Raw genomic sequence first — 21,488 nt, 5'->3', positions numbered from 1 at the left:
ATCTCTCAGTGTTAGTGTTCTTATCTTTACTCTTAAAGGGAGCAGAGAGCAGAATAAACACCTCTACAGGAATCGAGCCTTGGCTGAGGACTCAGATGGGTCCAATGGGATCCTGGCACTGATCCTGACCTTCAGGGTTCCTTAGCAGTGAGGGAATCCCTAATACTTAGGGATCCAGTCACTGCAGAGAATCCATGTTTGAAGAGATTTCTACAGTGCTGATGAACATTCCAGTATAAATGGGGTCCTAGAATCAACCAGCTCAGATCAGTTCTTTCTCCAGCACCAGTTGTACATGGCTTTAGTGGGTAATCTGTCTTTTGAGCCAGCTTTCAGAACTTGGGAATTTCTGAATAGCACAACCAACTGTTTGATCTGAAGTTAGTTGTGGGTCCTTGAATCCTAATTCCTGTATCATGAGGAAAGCCTGGATTGTGTGTCGATATATCCAGGTAGGCCCCAGGTATACAAGTCCTGTACATGAAGCATCTATCTAGAAAGTGGACCTCCCCAATGTAAAATCAAACAGCTATTGTACATCAGCCTGCCCCCTCGGAATATTGGAGAGGTATGAAATGACCAGGTTTAACTGGTGTATCTTCTCCAGGTCTTTGAAAACTGCATCGGCTAGAAGACTCCTGATGCCAAGAATGCAATGGAATCAAGCCTAACTGTGCAATGGTTCAAAAAATTTGGATGAGAAGCCTAAAACTCCTAGTACCACTATAACAATAACTAAACTAAACTGAACGAATACACATGAAATATACAAGAGAAAGCCTTGAGAAAATTCAAGTTGAGATCTTTAGGCATGGGGCAAAATCATTTGCACTAACAGCTAAATGTGACAACAACTAAGGTATTGGGACCACACAGCCCTTATATACTCTGTGCTCTGAATGCTTTCCAGAAAACACCTGTGCTTCAAAGACTAAAGGGTACATATCCCAACAATCGTATCTGTCAGCTCAACCTCAGGTATGTGCTTACTTCTACAAGAATGGAAAGTGAATTTGTAGTTTGTGCATATTTTTGCTTTCTTGGTCTTCCTATAGAAAGCAGCTTATCTTCTCCACCAGACTATTTTGATTCCCATTAGACTCTGTCCCAGCTGAACTTCTTTGGCATTACTGGATGTGATTCTCATGTTAGAACTTGCCACTTCACACTTGCTTTGAACTCCTTCACACTAACCCTGTTTACTATCTGTTAACTGACTGCAAGGATCAGTAGGTCCATGCTGTAATACCCAAAACTAATTCATCCGCGCGTCATTCACATTCAATTTGCCTGCTATTCACCAAGCCCCATAAATAACTTTCAAACAAAACTCATTAAGCAAGTCAGAAGCACTAATGACATGATTTTGCATTTGTGATTCAAAATCTTGGATCACTTATTCACAGTAGTCAGAGAGTTCTTCAGAAAATGTCTGTTGAGTTTTGTTCCGCAGTAAGAATTACTTAAATCTGAACGTATCAGAGGGGTAGCCGTGTTAGTCTGAATCTGTAAGAAGCAACAGAAGGGTCCTGTGGCACCTTTAAGACTTTTGTGGCCCATGAAAGCTTATGCTCCAATACTTCTGTTAGTCTTAAAGGTGCCACAGGACCTTCTGTTGCTTCTTAAATTTGAACATAACATGTTTACCTATTACAGCAGAAACTGAATTTTAAGCAGGCAACATATTCACGTTAATATGTTTACTTACCACTGCCTCCATATCTGAAGTGCTTGGTGGCGCAAAGATTGTCTGTACCATAAACTTGTGTTTACTCTTCTCATTTGGGTCATAGTCAAAAGGCTGTAACATTACTGTACAAAAAACAAATATAAGATTATTCATGGTTCTTCAACTGATCATTTAGTGCAAGCATATTAATCATTTTAGCTTTAATTCAATTCTCACTTGACTAGCCATTAACAAAGCCACAATGCAAATGAAGGGGAGAAATACACTGTAGCAACAGCTGTCAACTGGAACAAATCTTGCAGCTGTATAAATCCTAGAATTTACAACACTTAAAGCCCATATTTATAATAACCTGTTTTGATCTAACACTACAACAGGCAGAACATTTTTTAATTTCTACCAGTACCAGAAAATATTTAAGATAAAGAACAAACAAGTTTAATTTCCTTTAATCCATTTTTAATTCCTCTGCAATACAAACTGAACTAACTTACGGATCATAATTTGCTATCTGTATAGTCAGAAAAGGACAGTTACCTGTTCCGTAACTGGCGTTCGAGATGTGTTGCTCCTGTCTATTCCACAGTAGGTGTGCGTGCTCACCACGTGCACCGGTGCCGGGAGTTTTTCCCTTAGCAGTACCCGTAGGAGGGGAGCACTGCTGCGACTCCTGGAGTGGCGCTTCTATATCGCGCTATAAGGGGAGCTGCGCACTCCCCCCACCCTCAGTTCCTTCATGCCAGACAACTCCGACAGAGGGGAAGGAGGGCAGGATGTGGAATAGACAGGAGCAACACATCTCTAAGAACGCCAGTTACGGAACAGGTAACTGTCCTTTCTTCTTCGAGTGATTGCTCCTGTGTATTCCACAGTAGGGGACTCCTACCCACCTCCATCAGATATAGCTTGGAGTTTAAAGGTTATCAGGACGAAGTGCCGCCCTACCAAACCCAGCGGCATCCCGTACTTGGGAGACGATCACATAGAGCAAGGAAAAGGTGTGGACGAAAGACCACGTGGTAGCCCTACATATGTCCTCGATAGGGACGTGGGCTACATAGGCAGCCGACGAGGCTTGCGCTCGTAGAATGTGCCTTTACGATAGGAGACAGGGGAACCCCTGCCAAGTCGTAACACATGCATATGCACGAGGTGATCCAGCGGGAAAGGCGCTGGGTGGAAATTGGTGCCCCCTCATACGCTCGGCCGACACAACGAATAGTTGCGAGGACTTCCTGAACAGCCTGGTTCGGTCCAGGTAGAAGGCCAGCACTCTACGTATGTCTAGCGTGTGTAGGCGGCGTTCCTCATTGGCGGAATGGGGCTTAGGACAGAGTACTGGTAGGAAAATGTCCTGATACTTATGGAAAGCAGAGACCACCGTCGGGAGAAAGGCGGGGTGTGGACGAAGCTGGACCCTATCCCTGTGGAAAACCGTATACCCCCCTTCCGAGGTCAAGGCCCTAAATTCCAAGAACCGACGGGCTGAGGTGATAGCCACCAAAAATGCCACTTTCCATGAGAGGTGGGACCAGGAACACGTGGTCAAGGGTTCAAAGGGAGGACCCGTGAGGCGGGATAACACTCGGTTCAGATCCCATTGTGGGACCGGGGCCCTGGCGTATGGAAAAGCGCAATCTAGGCCCTTTAAAAAACGGGAGGTCATTTGATGGGAAAATGACGAGTAACCTTGCACGGGAGGGTGGAAGGCTGAAATGGCCGCTAAATGTACCCTGACGGAGGCAGGAGCTAGCCCTTGGGTCTTAAGGGACAGGAGGTAATCTAGAATAAGCTGGAGGGATGCGGAAGATGGGGAGGCGCCCCGCTCCCCCGCCCACCTGGAGAACCTAGACCATTTGGCAAGGTACGTGCGCCGTGTGGACGGCTTTCTGCTCTCCAGCAGAATTAGTCTTACATCCTTCGAGCACCTTCCCTCCTCCTCGTTTAACCATGGAGCAACCACGCTGTCAGGTGGAGCACGGCCAGGTTGGGGTGGAGAAGGCATCCCTTCTCCTGGGAGAGGAGGTCTGGGTGAAGCGGCAGCCTCCGCGCGGGGGGGGGGGGGGCGCTAAAGTTGCAGAAGAGTCCTGTACCAATGCTGACGGGCCCAATCCAGGGCTATGAGGATAACCCTCGATCTGTCTGCCTTTACTTTTTGCAGAACCCTGCCTATCAGTAGGAAGGGTGAAAAGGCATAGAATTGGAGGAGGAATGCATCCGAGATCGCCCCCTTTTCTGCCCCTGCCCTGGAGCAGAACTGGGGGCAACGTCTGTTCTGGGCAGTAGCGAAGAGGTCGATCCGGGGAGCTCCCCACTCTCAGAAGAGCTGTTGGGCGACTTCCCAGTGGAGTGACCACTCGTATTGGTGGGAAAACACCCTGCTGAGGCGATCGGCTCGCACATTGCATGCGCCAGGTAGGTGGTAGGCCCGTAGGGAGATATCGTGGGCTATGAAAAACTCCCATAGGTCCCGGGCGTCCCAGCACAGGGCCAAGGAATGCATGCCCCCCTGCCTGTTGATGTAATACATGGCGGTCGAGTTGTTCGTGAGGACTCTGACCACCTTCCCGCAAAGATGCAAACTGAACGCTACGCACGCCAGGCGCACTGCCCTGAGCTCCCTGATGCTTATGTGCAGAGACAATTCCAAGGTCGACCATCTGCCTTGGGTTTGAATGTCCCCTATATGGGCTCCCCATCTCGGGTCCGAGGCATCTGACACCAGGTCTAGAGAGGAAGGGAGTTCTCGGAAGGGGACCCTGTCCAGCATATTGCTCAGGAGGGACCACCATTGCAGAGCGGCCACCACGTTGGGAGGCATCATGACCACTTTGTCCAGGCTGTCCCGGGACTGGGAATACTGGGAGGCCAACCAAAGTTGGAGGGGCCTCATTCTGAGTCTGGCATGTCGCACCACGGATGTGCTTGCTGCCATGTGACCTAGGATTTGAAGGCACACCCTTGCCGTCGTCACAGAGAAGGCCGTGACCAAGGCTAAGAGAGCTTTGAATGTCTCAAATCTGTCCCGGGGAAGAGAGGCTGCGGCCTTTAGGGAGTCTAGCAGAGCCCTTATGAAGTGTATGCGCTGAACCGGTACCAACGTGGATTTGGCCTCGTTCACCACTAGACCCAGACCCTCGCATGTGGACAGCAGGAATTGCATCTGGGCCTGAACCTGGGACCGGGAGCTGCCCTTGAGGAGCCAATCGTCCGGGTAAGGGAAAATTTTCAGCCCATTCCTCCGGAGGTGGGCTGCCACCACTGCCATGCATTTGGTTAAAACCCTGGGGGCTGTGGAAAGGCCGAAGGGGAGGACCGCAAACTGGTAACGGTCCCGCCCTACCAGGAAGTGGAGGAAGCGCCTGTGACCCTCGAAAATATGGATATGGAAATACGCATCCTGAAGGTCCAGGGACGCAAACCAATCCCCCGGGTCTAAAGAGGGAGTGATGGAGGTCAGGGATACCATGCAGAACTTGTAGCGGACCATAAACCTGTTGAGGTTCCTCAGGTCCAGGATGGGCCGGAGCCTGCCTTTTACCTTTGGGATCAGGAAGTACCGGGAGTAAAATCCGTTGCCCTGAAATTCCGCCGGTACCCTCTCCACCACACCTAGGTTGAGAAGGTGCGCCACCTCTTGGTTTAGGAGGGCGGCATGTTCCCGGTCCCCGAGGTCCTCCCGGGGCAGGGGATGGGGGGGGGGGGGAGGGGTGTGAGGCGAACTGCAACATGTAGCCCCTGGAAATTGTGCTGAGGACCCACTGGTCCGATGTTATATGGGACCACTGCACTCGGAACGCAGATAACCGGTTGCAGAACACAAACTTTATTAACTGGGGGGCATCCGTGGCAACAGGCCCTGTGGCCCCCCACAAAGAGTCAAAACCGCCTCTTCCCCTGCTTCTTGCCCTTCGAGGGGCCTGGTCGCGGGGCCGACGCTGAGACCTGCGTCTCTGCTCCCTCAGTCGCTTAGGAGGGGGTTCATATCTGCCCCTAGCGGGGGGAGCGGAGGTTTGCGGCCTCGCTGGCGGGACATATAGGCCCAGAGTATGCAGGGTGGTACGGGAGTCTTTCATCCCATGCAGGCGAACATCGGTTTGGTCCGCAAATTGCACTGTCCCGTCGAAGGGAAGGTCCTGCATCAGAGACTGAGACTCTGCAGACAGACCAGACAGGAGAAGCCACAACGCCCTTCGCATGGATATGGCCGACGCCATAAAACGGGCTGCCGTGTCCGCCGTGTCCGAGGTGGCCTGGAGGGCTGCTTTCGCCACTGCTGCCCCTTCCTCAACCAGAGCCTTGAACTCTTTCGTGTCCCACTCCGGGAGAAGAGGCTCGAACTTCGGTAGAGACCCCTACCAGTTAAAATCATAGTGGCTCAACAGGGCTTGGTGATTGGCGACCCGAAGTTGAAAGCTCGCAGAAGAATAAACTTTCCTGCCAAAAGAATCTTGGCGTCTTTGTCCTTGGGGGTGGATGCAGGCTGGCCGTGGCGTTCCCGATGGTTGACTGACTCCACCACCAGGGAGTTAGGTGCCGGGTGGGAGTACAGGTACTCATGTCCCTTAGTCAGAACAAAGTACTTTCTCTCCGCTTACTTGGAGATAGGCACCAAGGAAGCTGGGGTCTTCCACAGGGCAGTCGATATGTTGGTCACACCTTGGTGAAGAGGTAGGGCCACACGGCCCAATGCAGAGGAGGACAGTACATTGAAAAGGGGGTCCGACGACTCCTCCATCTCCTCAGCCTGGAGTTGGAGATTCGAGGCTACTTTTTTGAGGAGCTCCTGGTGAGCTTTAAAGTCCTCTTCTATAACAGACGGAGTTGCCGCTATGGTCTCCTTCGGTGCCGGCGAGGGGGCCGGGCTGGCTACCAGGGCCTCGGGAGGTGCCGCTGGTTCAACTCCCAAGACCAAGCCCGGGCCCGGTGCCGCCAGTTTGGTGCCCATCGACTTCTGACTCTGTCGAGGAGGGGACACCGAATGGGTCTGGGATGCCCCGGCTACCGAGCGGGGTCTCGCCTGGGCAGGCAATTGCGGCCACGGTGCCCACTGACACCATTGGCCCTGTCACGGTGCCCCTTGCCACTGACCAGCTTGGGTGCCGAGTGATGGAGGCTGCTCTTGGGGCCCGGTGCGGCTTGGGGACGGCCGGCTGGGTGCCGAGGTCGAGGTTGCCGTTGACCACACGGTGCCGTAGGAGCGGCGGGAGTGTCTACGGTCATGCCGGTGCCGACCTCGAGATCTGGACCTTGTCGACGTTGAGGAGCGATGCTCGACCGAAGTGCTGCTCTCATAGTCGTCCCGGCGATCATAGCTACGACGCTTCGGTGCCGGTAACGCCCGAGGAGAGCTCCGTCCATGGTGTCTGGCAGAGCGGGCACTCGAGCCCAAGCGTCCATAACAATGGCATTGGGATCTGCTCCTGTAGCTCCTATCCGAAGAGGAGCGTCAACGCCACTTGTCTTGGTGCCTGCGCTCCCGATGGGGAGTGGAGGACCTTCGAGACTCCCGCACGGGCAAGTCAGCCAGTCTGAGCGGAGCGGAGGGCAGATGCGAGCTATGTGAGGACCTCGTCAAACGGGGCTCACTGTCCTCGGAGCGCAGGCTGTGTCTTGTAGGGGAGGGCTGGTGTGCTCCCAATGGCGGCGTCCCTCGGGACCAGGGGCCCGTCTCGAGCGGCGCACCCCACACCAGGAGGGAGAGGATGTCACGCGCAGCCTGTGCAGCCTCCGGCATCGACGGCATTCTCACCGTGGGAGAGGCACGCGCGGATGGGACCGGGCTACTCCGCTCTGCGCGAGTCGGAGGTCTGGGTCTCAAGGGGGATCATGGGCTGCCCAACTCAGGTCCGGCCTCACCCCGTCCTTTTGTCGACGCCGCTGAGTCTTCCCTTGCTTCTTAGTGGGTGAGCAGTGCTGACTGGTGGAGGGCGCCTCGCTCCACACCGAGGACGTGGTACCCGGTGCAGAGTCTGATCAGTGCGCCGGTGCCGGGGGCCAACGCAGATTCCATTAGCAGGGCCCAGAGCCGGATCTCTCTCTCACATTTCATTCGAGGCTTGAAAGACCTACAGATCTTACAGCGATCGGTTACGTGAGTCTCACCCAAGCAGCGAAGACACAGTGTGCCAGTCGCTTCTTGGCATAGAACTGGGACAGGAGTCGCACGACTTGAAGCCTGGGGCACAGGACATGTCCCGCACCAGACAACTAACTAAAGAAGTTATCCAACTATGGAGAAGATGAGTACTACTAAGGCTACTAGAAGGTCTACAGCAAGGATGGAGCACAAAGTTCCAACTACCTTCACTAGCGGCAAAAAGGAACTGGGGGGGGAGGGAAGAGTGCGCAGCCCCCCTTATAGCGTGATATAGAGGCACCACTCCAGGGGTCGCAGCAGTGCTCCCCTCCTACGGGTACTGCTAAGGGAAAAACTCCTGGCACCGATGCACGTGGCGAGCACGCACTCCTACTGTGGAATACACAGGAGCAATCACTTGAAGAAAAACACATATTGTGATTTAAGTGAAGACAACAGACCCCAAATATAAACAATGATAGTTACAATCAGTATCTACTCCAAAGAGTTTTCTGAAGACAGGTGCTAGTTGGGCCAGCTTTCCCCTTCCTCTCTGGAGAGGACAGTACAATGACAGACAAGTAGGTACTGGCCCATTCTCCTTTGACGCTGGTTACCTGTAAGTTCTACCATGTTCCATACCTAGAATCAAAATGCTGATTTAAAAAAAAAAAAAATGTATGTATGTATGTAAGAAGAGGATCCGCACTATCCAGATGCTCTCTGGCATTGGCTATGTCACCAATGTCTTGTAAACGGGGAAAAAAAAACAGATGTGCTTGCATAACATTTTAAAAAAGAAATCTTTGGCTCACAAAAGTCTGAATGACTGTTTCCCATTTTCCTATCACCCAAAAAAGGACGATGACATTTCTTGTTTCTAATAAAGAAAAATAAAGTTTTCACCACCCTGTTTTTCCATGAATGACTGAAAACCTAACAGGATTAGAATAATGATAAGCGACTGAAATTAGAGCAACTGAGAAGTAAAGAAATTTTTGTTCAGACTGTTTAAAATATTTGGGTTTTTCTTAATCCTAATTAAATAAAAATTTCTGACAGAGTGGGGTGCAAGGCTCTCTTTCAAGCTTTAACACATGCCTGGCCCCTTCAATTGAGGCCTGGTATTACCAGAGTGGATGATATCTAATTCTCCAAGGAGAACTCCAAAAAAACAGTTGAGACTTTAAGGTAAAAAGCTCTAACAAGTTCAGAGTTGAGAACCTGACCCACTGGGGTCTTTGCCTACTCCAAAACAAAGCTCTATTAATACCTCAAAATCCACAGAGCTGTCCAAAGAACTTTCTGGACCATTTATGTCTTGGAAGAGTGGGTAAACCAATGTGTCAATATTCTTATAAAAGTAATTCGATGACCTAGGTAATTATAAGCCAATTAGCATAACAAAGCCTGGGCAAAACAATGGAATGATGTGCCACACTATCAGTAGAGTTAAAGGACAAAAATATACTAGTCAACACGGTTTAATGGAAAATAAGTCTTGTCAAATGAACATACCTTTCTTTGACAAGATTACAAGCGTAGCTGAGAAAGGTAACTGTGTTGATGTAACATACAATACATATAACACAATATACACATTTGGATTTCTTTGTCCTCAATACTGCATGACATTCTGATTTAAAAACTAGCACAATTCAAAAATCAATATGGCACATGTTAAATGGATTAAAAGTAATGATAACTCCCCATTTAAACTTGAGACGTATTAACCAGTTGGGCTTTTCTAATGAGATCCTGAAATAAGCGCTCTCAGCCCACCACTATTGATTAGATAGAAAATATGAATTCACTATTGATAACATTTGCAGATGATAAAGACTGGCGATGTGGCAAATAACAAGGTATGGTCATTGATAAAGAATGATCTGGGTCATTTGGAAACATGGTGTGTGATCTGCCTTTTAACATAGACAAATGCTAGACAATACATCTAGGGACAAGAACGCAAACGATACTTACAGATACTTACAGAACCTGGATTCTGGAAAGCAGCAACTCTGAAAAGTACTTACGGGTCACTGTATATAACTAGCTATACATGATCCTCCAGTGTGATTCTGTGGCAAAGAGGGCTATTAAAATACCTGACTGTATTAACTGGGGGAATCAAGCAGGAGTAAAGTGTGATATTACCTCTGTTTGGCACTGGCGAAACAACTGCTGGAATACTGTCCAGTACTGGTGTTTACACTTCAAAAAGAATGTTGAAAAATTTGAGAGGTTTGGAGAAGAATTAGAAGGATGACTTGTGCCTGGAAAAGGCACCTTACTATGAGATTCTAAAGGAGCTCAACCTAATTTACTACAGAAAAGGTCAAGTGGAATCTTGATCACAAATCTATAAACTGACTACCCAAGGAAAAGATATCTGATACTAGAGGACTCTAACCTAGCAGACAAAGGCATAATGAGATACAATGGCTGAAAGGTGAAGTTAGCAAAGTTCTGCTGGAAACAAGGTAAGTTCTCCATTACTCTTAGCAGATATGTCTAAACTGCAAAAAAAACAAAGAAACCCGCAGCAGTAAGTTTCAGAGCCTGGGTCAACTGACTTGGGTTCATGCTATGGGACTAAAAAGTAGTAGTGTAGATGTTCCCATTCAGGCTGGAAATATCTACACTGCTATTTTTAGTCCTGTAGTATGAGCCCAGTCAATTGACCCGGGCTCTCAGACTCCTGATCCGGGGTTTTGGGTTTTTTTGCAAAGTAGATGTACCTAGAGTCTCTTTAATTCAAGGTGTCTCTCAGTGAAATGTTCTAGCTCAACCAGAAATTATTGGTCTAGATGTAGGAATCACTGTAGAAACTCTTTGGACTGTGATCTACCTTCTGCATAACAGTGGCCCAACTTGTTCTCTTCAACGGCAACTGTTAAGAAGAAAATTTGTATTTGACTATAAATCAAAAATTTGCTCCATGAACTGTGCCCGGCAACTTTTAAACAGAATTGTTTCAATCGGCCTTCCCAGTCTCCTTCAGCCACTTCTCAAGATAAGTATCAATGTGAATCAGGAGTGCTTTGAGCATCTGCTCCCCACATCTCTGTTGCTGCTTCTCAGCAGCTCATCCACTGGCTCCTGCCACACCATAAGGAAGAAAGAAAAACAGCAGCTCTGGTTGTTCCATTGGCAGCTTCCCTGCTACATTGTGGAAGCCCCAAGGAGAGCAAGACAGGAGCCTGAATGACTCTGCCTGAGCCTAGAGCACCACCTAGCAAAGGATTACTTCCCTACCCCTTCCAAATACCCAAGGCAGTCTAGGAGAGGGGGAAAGAATGATCAGCTGGATCCATATGGTGGGTCCATGGAAGTGGTCAGGAGGCAACCTGGCTCTTCTTTCCTTCGTTCGTGGGAGGTGGGGGAGCTCCTTCCCCATGTGGCCCTCCCCATAGGGCAGTGGGATGAGCTACCAGAGCCATTTGCTCACTCATGGGAGAGTACAGCCCTTTCCCCAGACCCGGGAGAGGCAGCCTGCACCCAGTATTCTCAGTACAGTGTGCTGCTGCTTTGGCAGTACCATGGGCCCAGTCTTAGATTAAAATACATATGTCCAGTTATTTTGGCAGGCTGCCAACATTTTGCTGCCAACGCAAGTGGCAGAAAGGCAATGGTAATTTTTCAAACAACAACAGCAAAAATAAAAATAAAAAAAATAAAAAAACCTGTCCAAGACAAACCAAACAAATTTTCATGGGAGAAAGAAAAGGCACTGTCAGTCCCCAGGGCTCCCTCTGCTGAATTTCAAAGGCCTGCTGCAAACTATGGACATGTCAGAGCTTCTTTAAAAAGACTAAGAACCTTTTATAAATGGAAAGAATTAGGATACCTAAATAATCTGGAAAAGATAGGTATTGAATAGTGGATTTGTGATGCTGTGATTGAGCTAATTATATGGTCCACTTAATCATTTTAAATATGGAATGTACTATATGACCCATTCAACTAAGTTTTCATCTAATTTTTAAAGCGTCATTAACTATATTAGATATCATATACAGTGTAATTACTTCACAGCCATAAAGTGATGTCCCACTACAAGCTGAGGGTGCATTATAAACAAAAATATGCCTCTCTTGGGCAAGGGCATCATTAATTTTTCTCTGACCCTTTCCACCTTCCCCTCTAGCTTCCGTACACTCATCATGGGTGATTATAACAGATTATAATTGTAATTCAGTATCCCCCATCATATCTTTTCCTCACTATCCCACCTTCCCATTTCCTTTCTTACTGTATAATCTGATCTTGAACCACATTTTTTTTTAAAGTCAATACAGAAAGGGTAATTTGAATGTGTTAACTTGTCCAAATTAAGTCAGAAACATAATAGTTTGTACAAGACAGCTAAATATTTCAGTATCTAGGATTTTCATTTTCATATATTAACTTTTGGTGTACAAGTTGTTGTGGTGGCACCTGCAAGCTTAACGATACTGAAGAGACTGTACTAACAATTATCAACAACCCTTTTTAAAAAAAAAAAAAAAAACAGTTAATGATGTTATGCAATAGTTTCTGTAAGGGACAGGTGGCAAAATGTTTTGTGTAGTATCTTGCAACAAGAGAATCAGAACTATAAAGCCGCACAACAAACTTGTTTTTACCTGAAACAGTTACAGATGATCCTGGGTCAATAATTCCACTGTTTGGCCGCACACAGTATCGACGAGGCGCTGTGGTCTTCACTTTGAAACATACTTTTCTATCTGATGGGTTTCGTAGTTTAAGATTTGTAGTGACTACATCTGTGAAGGGACCTGTTTAAAAAAAAAAAAAAAGTATGTTTCTAGGGGGGCGGGGGGGAAAAAAAAAAAAAACGCTTATGCAGTCCTGAATACTCAAATTCAATTTCTGATAGTAGTTTTTTTTTGTTATCTCCTGAGAACATTAACAATTACAAAGCATGCAACAAGGTACATATTCTTCTTGTTAAATGTCCAGACCCCACATGTACTCTGTTACACGACAACGTGTATATATATATATATATATACACACACACACACACACACACACACACACGCCAGTGCACACCTCTGTAGTACAAACTAGTCACAGTTTGGATTCAAATTATTTAAAAATAGTACAGCCAATACAGAAAAGAAAACATTTTCAGCAAAGTTACTATGTTTATTTTCCCATAATTTTCTTGAAATACCATATGATAGTCAAAGTGTTAAAATAACTATGGCAGTATTTTTCCTTAGAAACAGAAGCAACGCATATTTAAGATTAAGAAACCTCTCTATAGCTTTGTTATACTTGAGTAGTAAAATGTTTAAGTCATAACAGGTAAAACTCTGTGATACTGAGATGCATTAATTGCTCGCTGGTTGACTGTTGATAGAGTTGCCAAGGACAAAATGGACAGACACACTAATCCTTTAACTCTCAAGTGGTCTTTCCAGATGTGGGCAGAAAAAAAACTGGCAGAGAAGATAGAAATGTTTAAATTGCTGTTGCCCACATTGTACCTATTCTATGGACAAGAGAATTCAGTTTCCATGGTTATCCACACAGCTCTTGATGAACACTATGTTTGCCAAAAAACAAAAAACAAAAAAAAACACCCTACAGTTCTAGATGAGGGAAGCGACTAGACTAGTTGGCCAAGCAAAGAGAGATAGTTTCAGTGTCAGCAATATAAGCTCCTTCTCTTCAGAGCCCATCCTCAGATGGCACCTAGTAGCAATGGCATGAAGAGAGGAAAGAAGAGGAAGCTGTAGTGTTCCAAGCACAAGTGAGGTTAACTGGCCCCAAGCTGTGGGTAAGCAAGATAGCAAAAGCACTGAATGGGAGGATGCCTGCTTATAGTTTTATTGAAAAGGTTTTATATATATGAAATTTGCTCTTAACCGAATTTCACATGCGGAGTTTCTAGATATCACAACTACTTTGGAGCTCTTAAATGGCATTTTAAAAATCCTACTGCATCTTATTGTGAAAATGCTGAAATTACAACGAAAAGTCACGCACAAAAAGAAAAATGTTTTCATTAAATAAGACGAAAAGTAAAAGGATATAAGCCCTCAAATTTCAGGATATAACCCAGCCCTGAGATCAGGGACGAAACTTTCCCTGTGTGTAGGTTCTTCTGTAACAGGAATCCCCCAGCACCTCTAGATGAAGTAACTGGTATTAGCCACGACTGGAGAGGATACTGGGCTAGATGGCCCACTAATCTGTCAGTATGGCACTTCCTTCATTTCTACAATCCTGTGAACTCTCAATCTGAATCCTTGGTTCTGAGGGAATCAACACCAACCTACATAGAAGTGATTGGAGAGGAGTTGATAACTGGCTGAAGACAAGGGTTAGGACAGGGGAAAATGGACAGAGACTTCCACTTAAACCATGTCTACATTTCATCTTATTGGATGCAGAGCTTGCCAAGCCAATTTGCCGCAGCAGCGAAGTGCAGAACCCTCAGATCACCATCAAATTGGTAAGAGGGCAGTCAGTGATGTGAAACATTCTCGGTCTTTGTCCACAGCTCACCTGGGATCTTCCTGCTGGCCAGCCCCAAGCGTGACGGCTGGCTGCACATTGTCCCTGGCTCGTTCAAATCGGTTCAGAAGGGCCCATGAACAGTTTGGCAAACCAAAGCTAGGTATACATGTGGTCAGGCCAGTTATAAGAGATTGGTTTCTGACATCAGCTGAAGATCATTCTTCATACCACACTGACATCACAGAGAAATCTGGGCAGGTCAAGCGGGCCCACAACAGGTGCATCGATGACAAGTGCACTCTTGGGTGGTTAAAGAAGTCTGCGTATAGTTGTAGGACCAGGATTGCCCTGATCTTCTCAACCATTCTGGCTGTAGCATACTTATCACAGGTGCTCGGAAGAGTGATGTTGCTTAACACAGGGAGCCATGGTACTGGTATGAGTCGAATCATGACAGTTACAATGCGCACAGTTGAATATAGCTGTGCATCAACCAACTTGACATGAGATGAATGGAGCTAGACAGGAGCAGTATTCTGCTGCAGACATACAGAGGGCTAAAGCAGATGATCAGAGAGTTTGTGCATTTGCTCCCCATGAAATGCCAGCCAATTCGCTTAGACGGCTGTTTCGCAACCTCACCTTAGCCACAGCTGTCCTCATGTGGTTTAGACGGGGGGAGGGATAGCTCAGTGGTTTGAGCATTGGCCTGCTAAACCCAGGGTTGTGAGTTCAATCCTTGAGGGGGCCATTTAGGGAACTGGGGCAAAAATCAGTACTTGGTCCTGCTAGTGAAGGCAGGGGGTTGGACTTGATGATCTTTCGGGGTCCCTTCCAGTTCTATGAGATAGATATAGATATGGAAATATAGCTACCTACCTATCGAGAGAGAGAGAGATCTAGGATTACTCCAAGGTAGACTGGGTGGGATTCATATTTCCATTGAGAAAGATATTCAGTTCTTGGGCTAGTCTAGCATTGTAAAGATCGAACACACCTGTAACTGTTTTGGTCAGACTTGGTTCTAAATATCTACACTAGAAAAGATATACTGACATAGTTATACGAGCATACCATCTTAGCACGGATGCAGGTTATAGCAGAAAGAGGGTGAATACAAATTGATGATTTTATTTTTTTAAATTAAACACAAGTTTATTTTTTTAAAATAGACCCACTTAAAAATAAATTTGAAATTGACAACCTACGTAAGGCCTAAAATTATAATCTTTTTAAATCATTTAAATTAATTACAAACTTTAATATTAAGCAATAAATATTTCCTGCCAAGTTTTAAAGCAAATCAAACCGCTGAACTCATGGAAGTCATTTGCTAAGCAACCGGAAACAAAGTTTGCTGAAGTCCTAAACCAGCTTTTGACAGCAGAGTCAAAGAGAATGCTTTCTTCATTTCAGTTTACACAACTAGTTCTGTTCAAAGTTAAGAAACCACTGGGAGTTGAAAAAGCAGGAAAGTTTATTTTTCTCTCCCAGTGTATGAATAAAAACTAGATGCAAGAATGAGATCTTCTAGTTCTAAAACCTTGCAGGCCGCTATGAACAGAAACAAAACACTAACTACAGATAATACCTCCTTTGTTTAATAACCATATTAAATGCAAAACATTTTGATACACACACAAAAAGTTTATCCAGCACTTTTAAAGTCATTTTATTTAATAAAAATTTTTTTGGGGGAATTTTAATTGAATTTGAATTTCCATCCAGAGCTTGACACAAAACAGTTAAAAAAATAATCTAATAAATAAAAAATGCATCATTCACCATTTTCTAAACATAATAAAAGAGTAAAAATTAAGAATCTGAATGAATATAAGTTACGTTATATAACTGATGAAGTAAATGTGCATATCGTATCATGCTGACTAGCAAAAAGAGCACCAAACGTAGTGTAAAGGCTATATTTAGTTGCAAATCAATATGTTCTAATGGTTACCAACTAATGAGAATCATTCTCTCTTTAGGAAAATAATAAAAATTACAAATGCATAAAACAATTAAAATTGATTATTTAAATCAAGGTTTCCTGCTGGGTGATTAAAACCACTTTGATTTAAGTCAATCCAACCTGCAAACAAAAAAACACTTATCCTGGTTTGGCAAGCAAAATAAGGTACATAGGCATAAAGTACATTTGCCAGCATAAACTGCAGCTACACTCTGATTTTGCCAGTACTGAAATAACACCCCTCAAAAAAATTTACACCGCTAAATCACAAAGCTACATCAGCAAAAGTTTCTTGTGCAGACCTGGTTCCACTCTATTCTGGTGAAAAGAGACACAGGATAGGAGGAAAATCTTTTTAGCGGCAAAGTCTGCAGAACCATTACATTTGGTCTCTCCTAGGGTGACCAAATAGAAAGTGTGAAAAATAGGGATGGGGGTGGAGGGTAATAGGGATCTATAGAAGAAAAAGCCCAGCTGTGAAAAAACAATTCTTGAAAAAAAAAAAAAAAAGCCGCAACAAAAGTCTCATCTTGCAAATAAATCAGCAAAAGACAAAAAATATTTTCTTAGAGAGGCATTTAAAGACAGAGGAAAACTCTTTTGCAAAATATGTAACATTCTCAACCATGAAATGAAATAAATAACTACAAATCACAGAAGCATTTAAAGAGAAAGGCTGAGTTGCAAGGACAATGTCATAAAATGCAGTGCACAATTTTTTACATGTTTCAGCACAACCACAACTGCACAACAGAAGTGGTTACATGTCATCTGTGACAGGGCACAAACTTGTGCCAGTGCAAATATATGACTACCTAAAGCAAGCCGTCCTTTCATATGACAGTTGCTTAACACTCAAGTGAAGAATGATAATTCCAGGAGGTTACCAGCTACAAGATGTAGGTCTTACAGATGTCTATAAATGTGAAAAACTCCAGGACAAAGTGTAGGATAACTGTCATTATAACCAATGAAATAACTATGATGGTTGCTACATACTTAATATTTTAAGTGCACCATCAATGAAAGACAGCACTGGAAAGATGTGTTCCTATCTTACTGATGCACACTTCATCCGGCAGGGGTGGCAGTGGGAAGAAATCACACCACCGTGCCTCTCTTGCCATCATTCAAATAGTCTAAATTATGAAACTGTTTTCAACATGGTTGTCTGACACTGATAATTAGATGAAGTAAACTTTTAATTCTGTACTGTCTGGACTATTTCCCAATAGGAAGTTCAAAATTAATATTTACAGTAGTTTCCAGGAGCAAGTTCTTCTAATTGGTGTGGGATTTGAGCAGCACAACAACTCAAACATGCCTCTTGCATCTGGATAAAACAATCCTACACCCATTTTCTGTCTCCAATGAGTGCATATGGGTACCACTTGGATTAGAATGTGAGGCCCATATTAAGAATTTATGCTGTAAAATTTCAAAAAATTGCTTTGCCCTTGCATGGATTGGATCCATCCATGCTAACAACACATGCCATAAACTCAGACCAGGCCCCTGAGGATGCCATTTGTAGCATATTTTCTCAAGACTAAAGCAGTGACTTTGAAAAAGATTGAGGGTCATGGTGGATAATCAACTGAACATAAACTCCCAGTGTGATACTATCCCAAAAGAGCTAATGCAATAATGGAATGCATAAACGGGAATCTTGAAGGAGTAGAGAGGTTATTTTACCTCTTTTTATTTCGCACTGCGTCCAGCTCTGGTGCCCACAATTCATGAAGGAGTTGATAAACTGGACACAGTTCAGAAAAGAGCCATGAGACTGATTTAAAGGAATAGTAAATATGCCTTACAGTGACAGACTCAAAGAGCTCAATCTACTTAGTTTAACAAACAGAAGGTTAAGGGGTGACTTGATTACAGCCTCAGTATCTACATGGGGACCAAATATTTAATAATGGGCTCTTTGATCTAGCAGAGGAAGGTGGAACACAATCCAATGGCTGGAAGCTGAAGGTAGACAAAATCAGACTAGAAATAAGGCATACTTTTTTAATGGTCAGTAATTAACCATTGGAACAATTTGCTAAGGATCCTGGTGGATTCTCCACCACTGACCATTTTAAAATCAAGATTCGATGTTTTTCTAAAAGATCTGCTCTAGGAATTATTTGGGGGAAGTTCTCTGTCTTATGTTATACAGGGGGTCAAACTGGATAGTCATAATGGTCCCTTCTGGCCTTGGAATCTATGATCTTGAATGACAACGGGCAACAGGAGTCTGACCATGCCTGCATGGCTCTAGCACAAGATGTAAAGGTAGTGGATGTATGAAGGGCTGCTGACATTACCTCATTTTTTATTACTATATTATTCTTTATTATTGCCATTTCTTTACCAGACATTAGGGTTCCATCAACTTTAGGGAGTATAAATCAGAACAGATTTAACTTGTAGTGGACTCTTCTTCTCGACCACTTCCTCCAATGCTTTTTTCAGAGGGTTATCTGGAGGAGTATATAAGGTCCACATAATACTCTTGAGAATAGTTCCAAATTACTCAAAAAAATGATTCTGAGGTTCCTTCTCTGTAGGTTCTAGTCCCAAGTCTGAAAGAAAATTGCCCTTGCTCCCAGAAGACAAATATGAGGATCCTCTGCATTTCCTTGGCCTTTTCTTGTCCCTTTTGGAGCCATTAACCTAAGAAGATTTGTATTATGGCGAACTGGGAAAGAGTATTCCTTCACCTCTCAGGTTCTAATAAACAAACTGGAGGAAGATGGAGCATCATTTGTACAAGTGCTCGTCACCCGAACATTTAAGTCATTGGGCACAGGGGTCTGATATAGATACTCTTTCCCCACAAGGCAGGTAAGTCTTAAAACTGATCTTTTTTTCCCCCAGTTTCTGCCATTGCACCCGGCAACAACTAATGTAACAGAGTTCCCAGGGATGTTTCCTAAGGAACCAAAAATACAGAACGGTGAGGGATCCTGGATTTAGTGCAGATGGATCCCACTAATGGGGTTCTGTATAAAGAATACAATCATTTCCCATAAAGGATTATGGCATCATTCTATCATTTTGTAAACATATTTTTCAAATAGTAAAATAAGACTTCAAATCAATGTAAAGTCAATATTTTTGATCTGCAAAGGATTGATACTGTATATCATGTTTTAAATACAATACAGAATTATTAAAAAACATGATTAGATGTACTGCTTTAAGCAAACAGAGTAATATGTCATATTATTCTATAACATTAAGCAATATTGCCCCACTTATATCCATTCCAAACACTGCTGCAAAGACTATTTTCCTGACTCGTTACTTGACCATGTCACCTTTCTCTTTGGTTCCCTCCACTGGCTCCCCATTCTCGATCACATCAGACAAACTAGTTGTGTGGAGTTTCCAGGAAAGACCACAGAACACATCATATCCCCCACAAAGACCCCACCTTACACACTAATTATAGGGCCAGACCAATATTAAGAATATGTCTCGAATGAGCATCTCCAAAAAATATATATATCTTCAGGAAAAAGAGCGAATGTTTATGGAGAAATGAGGCTTGCAGTGCTGTTCTTCACTGCCAGTTTGCTGGTCCCAGAGCAAGGAAGGGTGAAAAGATGGATGAAGGAAGGGAATGTATGTTTGTGGAAAAACTGATAGTTTTGAGACCCCAACGGTCTGATGTGGATTATTGTTTGTTTGGACAGCATGTAAAGTTTGGAAGAAAGCTCTCTTCTAAGGGAAAAAATAGAGATGGCCAGTGCATTTGGGGGGTTTTGTAATTGTTATTTCTTTGTTTCGTTATCTATTTTCTGCAATATCACAAGTTAGGTAGGGCCTCACATACAGGTGAAATAGCTTGATGGCACAGGAAATAATGAGAAACCTACTATTTGCTGCTTAGACTTGCACTTTCAAGAAACTCAGATCCTTCTACAAACAATTTAAAGAGACGTCCAAAATGTCCTTCATGGACAATCTCCAGGGATTTGTCTTCCTCCCGAAAGACCATGGATGGCCAAAATGGTAGAAAAATTTCTGAATCTAACAAGGAAATCAAGCAACTTGAGAGTATTTCACAGTCTACTCTAGGAGGCATGGTGGTTCAGTTTCCACAAGGCAGGCTTCACACACTGCGGGTTTGGGTAGGTCAAAGGTGTGCGGTAGATGAGATCTCAAGAGATTAGTACTAACCTACGGAGGACACTATCTGGGAAGGCAGGGGCATGTGGGACAGAAGAGGAAATCAGTATTACCAAGCTGACCCCTCTGACCATCTGGATGCAAAGGGTAACAGCAAAAAGACATGATCGCAGATCAGATTAGGGAAGTGGTAGTGCATCCACTGTAGCCTCTTAGTGAAAATATTTGCAGAATTTGGTTATCTTCCCTATGAACTGGATTGCAACATGAGTCTCCACTTGCAGAAGGAATCGACTCTATATAATTTGCCTGAAGACTTGCTGGTTAGCTCTGATTCTCCCAACTCCAGCTCATTATGGCTGACATTCAGCCTATCGGTATCTGAGTCACAAATCCAGGTATTCCAACATCTGCAATATAATCTTTTGCTGTTTGTTCTTCTTAGACATGCACTAAGCTCTGGCAGTAGTTATATCATTCTCCTCATAAATGTGTGACTCAGAGCACCCTTGAAAACAATCTGACACTTGCATCCACACAATTCCAGAAGGTTGAGTCTAGACTAGGACTCCAGAAGAGTACACCACTTGCCATGTGTTATATAAGATTCCACCTAGCTCCCCATCCTGACGGGCTGTCAGTCATCATGCAGATTGCTAGTGGATCTGCCAAAGATTTTCCCTACGAGGGGGACGAGCTCTATTTTTAACCCACAGAAAGATCCTGTCTACCTCTGACAGAGGTAGAACACTGAGAAGCAACAGCAGTGCAGTTTACCAGGCATGCCTGTAGGGGGTACTGACAGGCCATATGGTGGGGGGGGAGGGGAGGGGGGGGAATCTAAAAGGGAAACTTTTTGCCTGCTTCTTAGCCAGAAAAAAGCTTAGCAGTTTCAAACCTGACAGAGCAGTAAATTCCCATTCAAAGAATCCTTGTTTATAACCTCATATTGGTCCAAAAACCTGACACTCAGTTTATGGTGTCAGTGGCATGATGAACCCTATAAGTACAACATTAACCACTTAATATGCAAAAGATCGTATGTACTCAAAACAACTCTGTATAGTTGATGGTAATTTGAAACATCATTGGGGAGAACTCCTTTATCCCAGCTGTGAAATATTTATATTACTCTAACTATGCATGCTTAC

The 21,488-nt window shown here is 44.5% G+C and overlaps 1 protein-coding gene across 1 annotated transcript in view; it reads right to left on the bottom strand.

Moving 5' to 3' along the window:
* The window catches only part of VAPA (VAMP associated protein A), a 44,400-nt gene that overhangs the window by 10,862 nt on the left and 12,050 nt on the right, over positions 1-21,488 (bottom strand). The window contains exons 2-3 of the mRNA XM_054021235.1: positions 12,398-12,550; positions 1,709-1,812 (exon numbers count right to left, since the gene is read on the bottom strand). Coding sequence (XP_053877210.1) covers positions 1,709-1,812; positions 12,398-12,550 — 257 coding nt within the window. The remainder of the gene's footprint in view (positions 1-1,708; positions 1,813-12,397; positions 12,551-21,488) is intronic.

This window comes from Malaclemys terrapin, chromosome 2, assembly GCF_027887155.1.
Source record: "Malaclemys terrapin pileata isolate rMalTer1 chromosome 2, rMalTer1.hap1, whole genome shotgun sequence".
Classification (NCBI taxonomy): domain Eukaryota; kingdom Metazoa; phylum Chordata; order Testudines; family Emydidae; genus Malaclemys; species Malaclemys terrapin.
The sequence above is the reverse complement of the archived record's forward strand: the minus strand, read 5'-3'. Positions and strand labels throughout refer to the sequence as shown.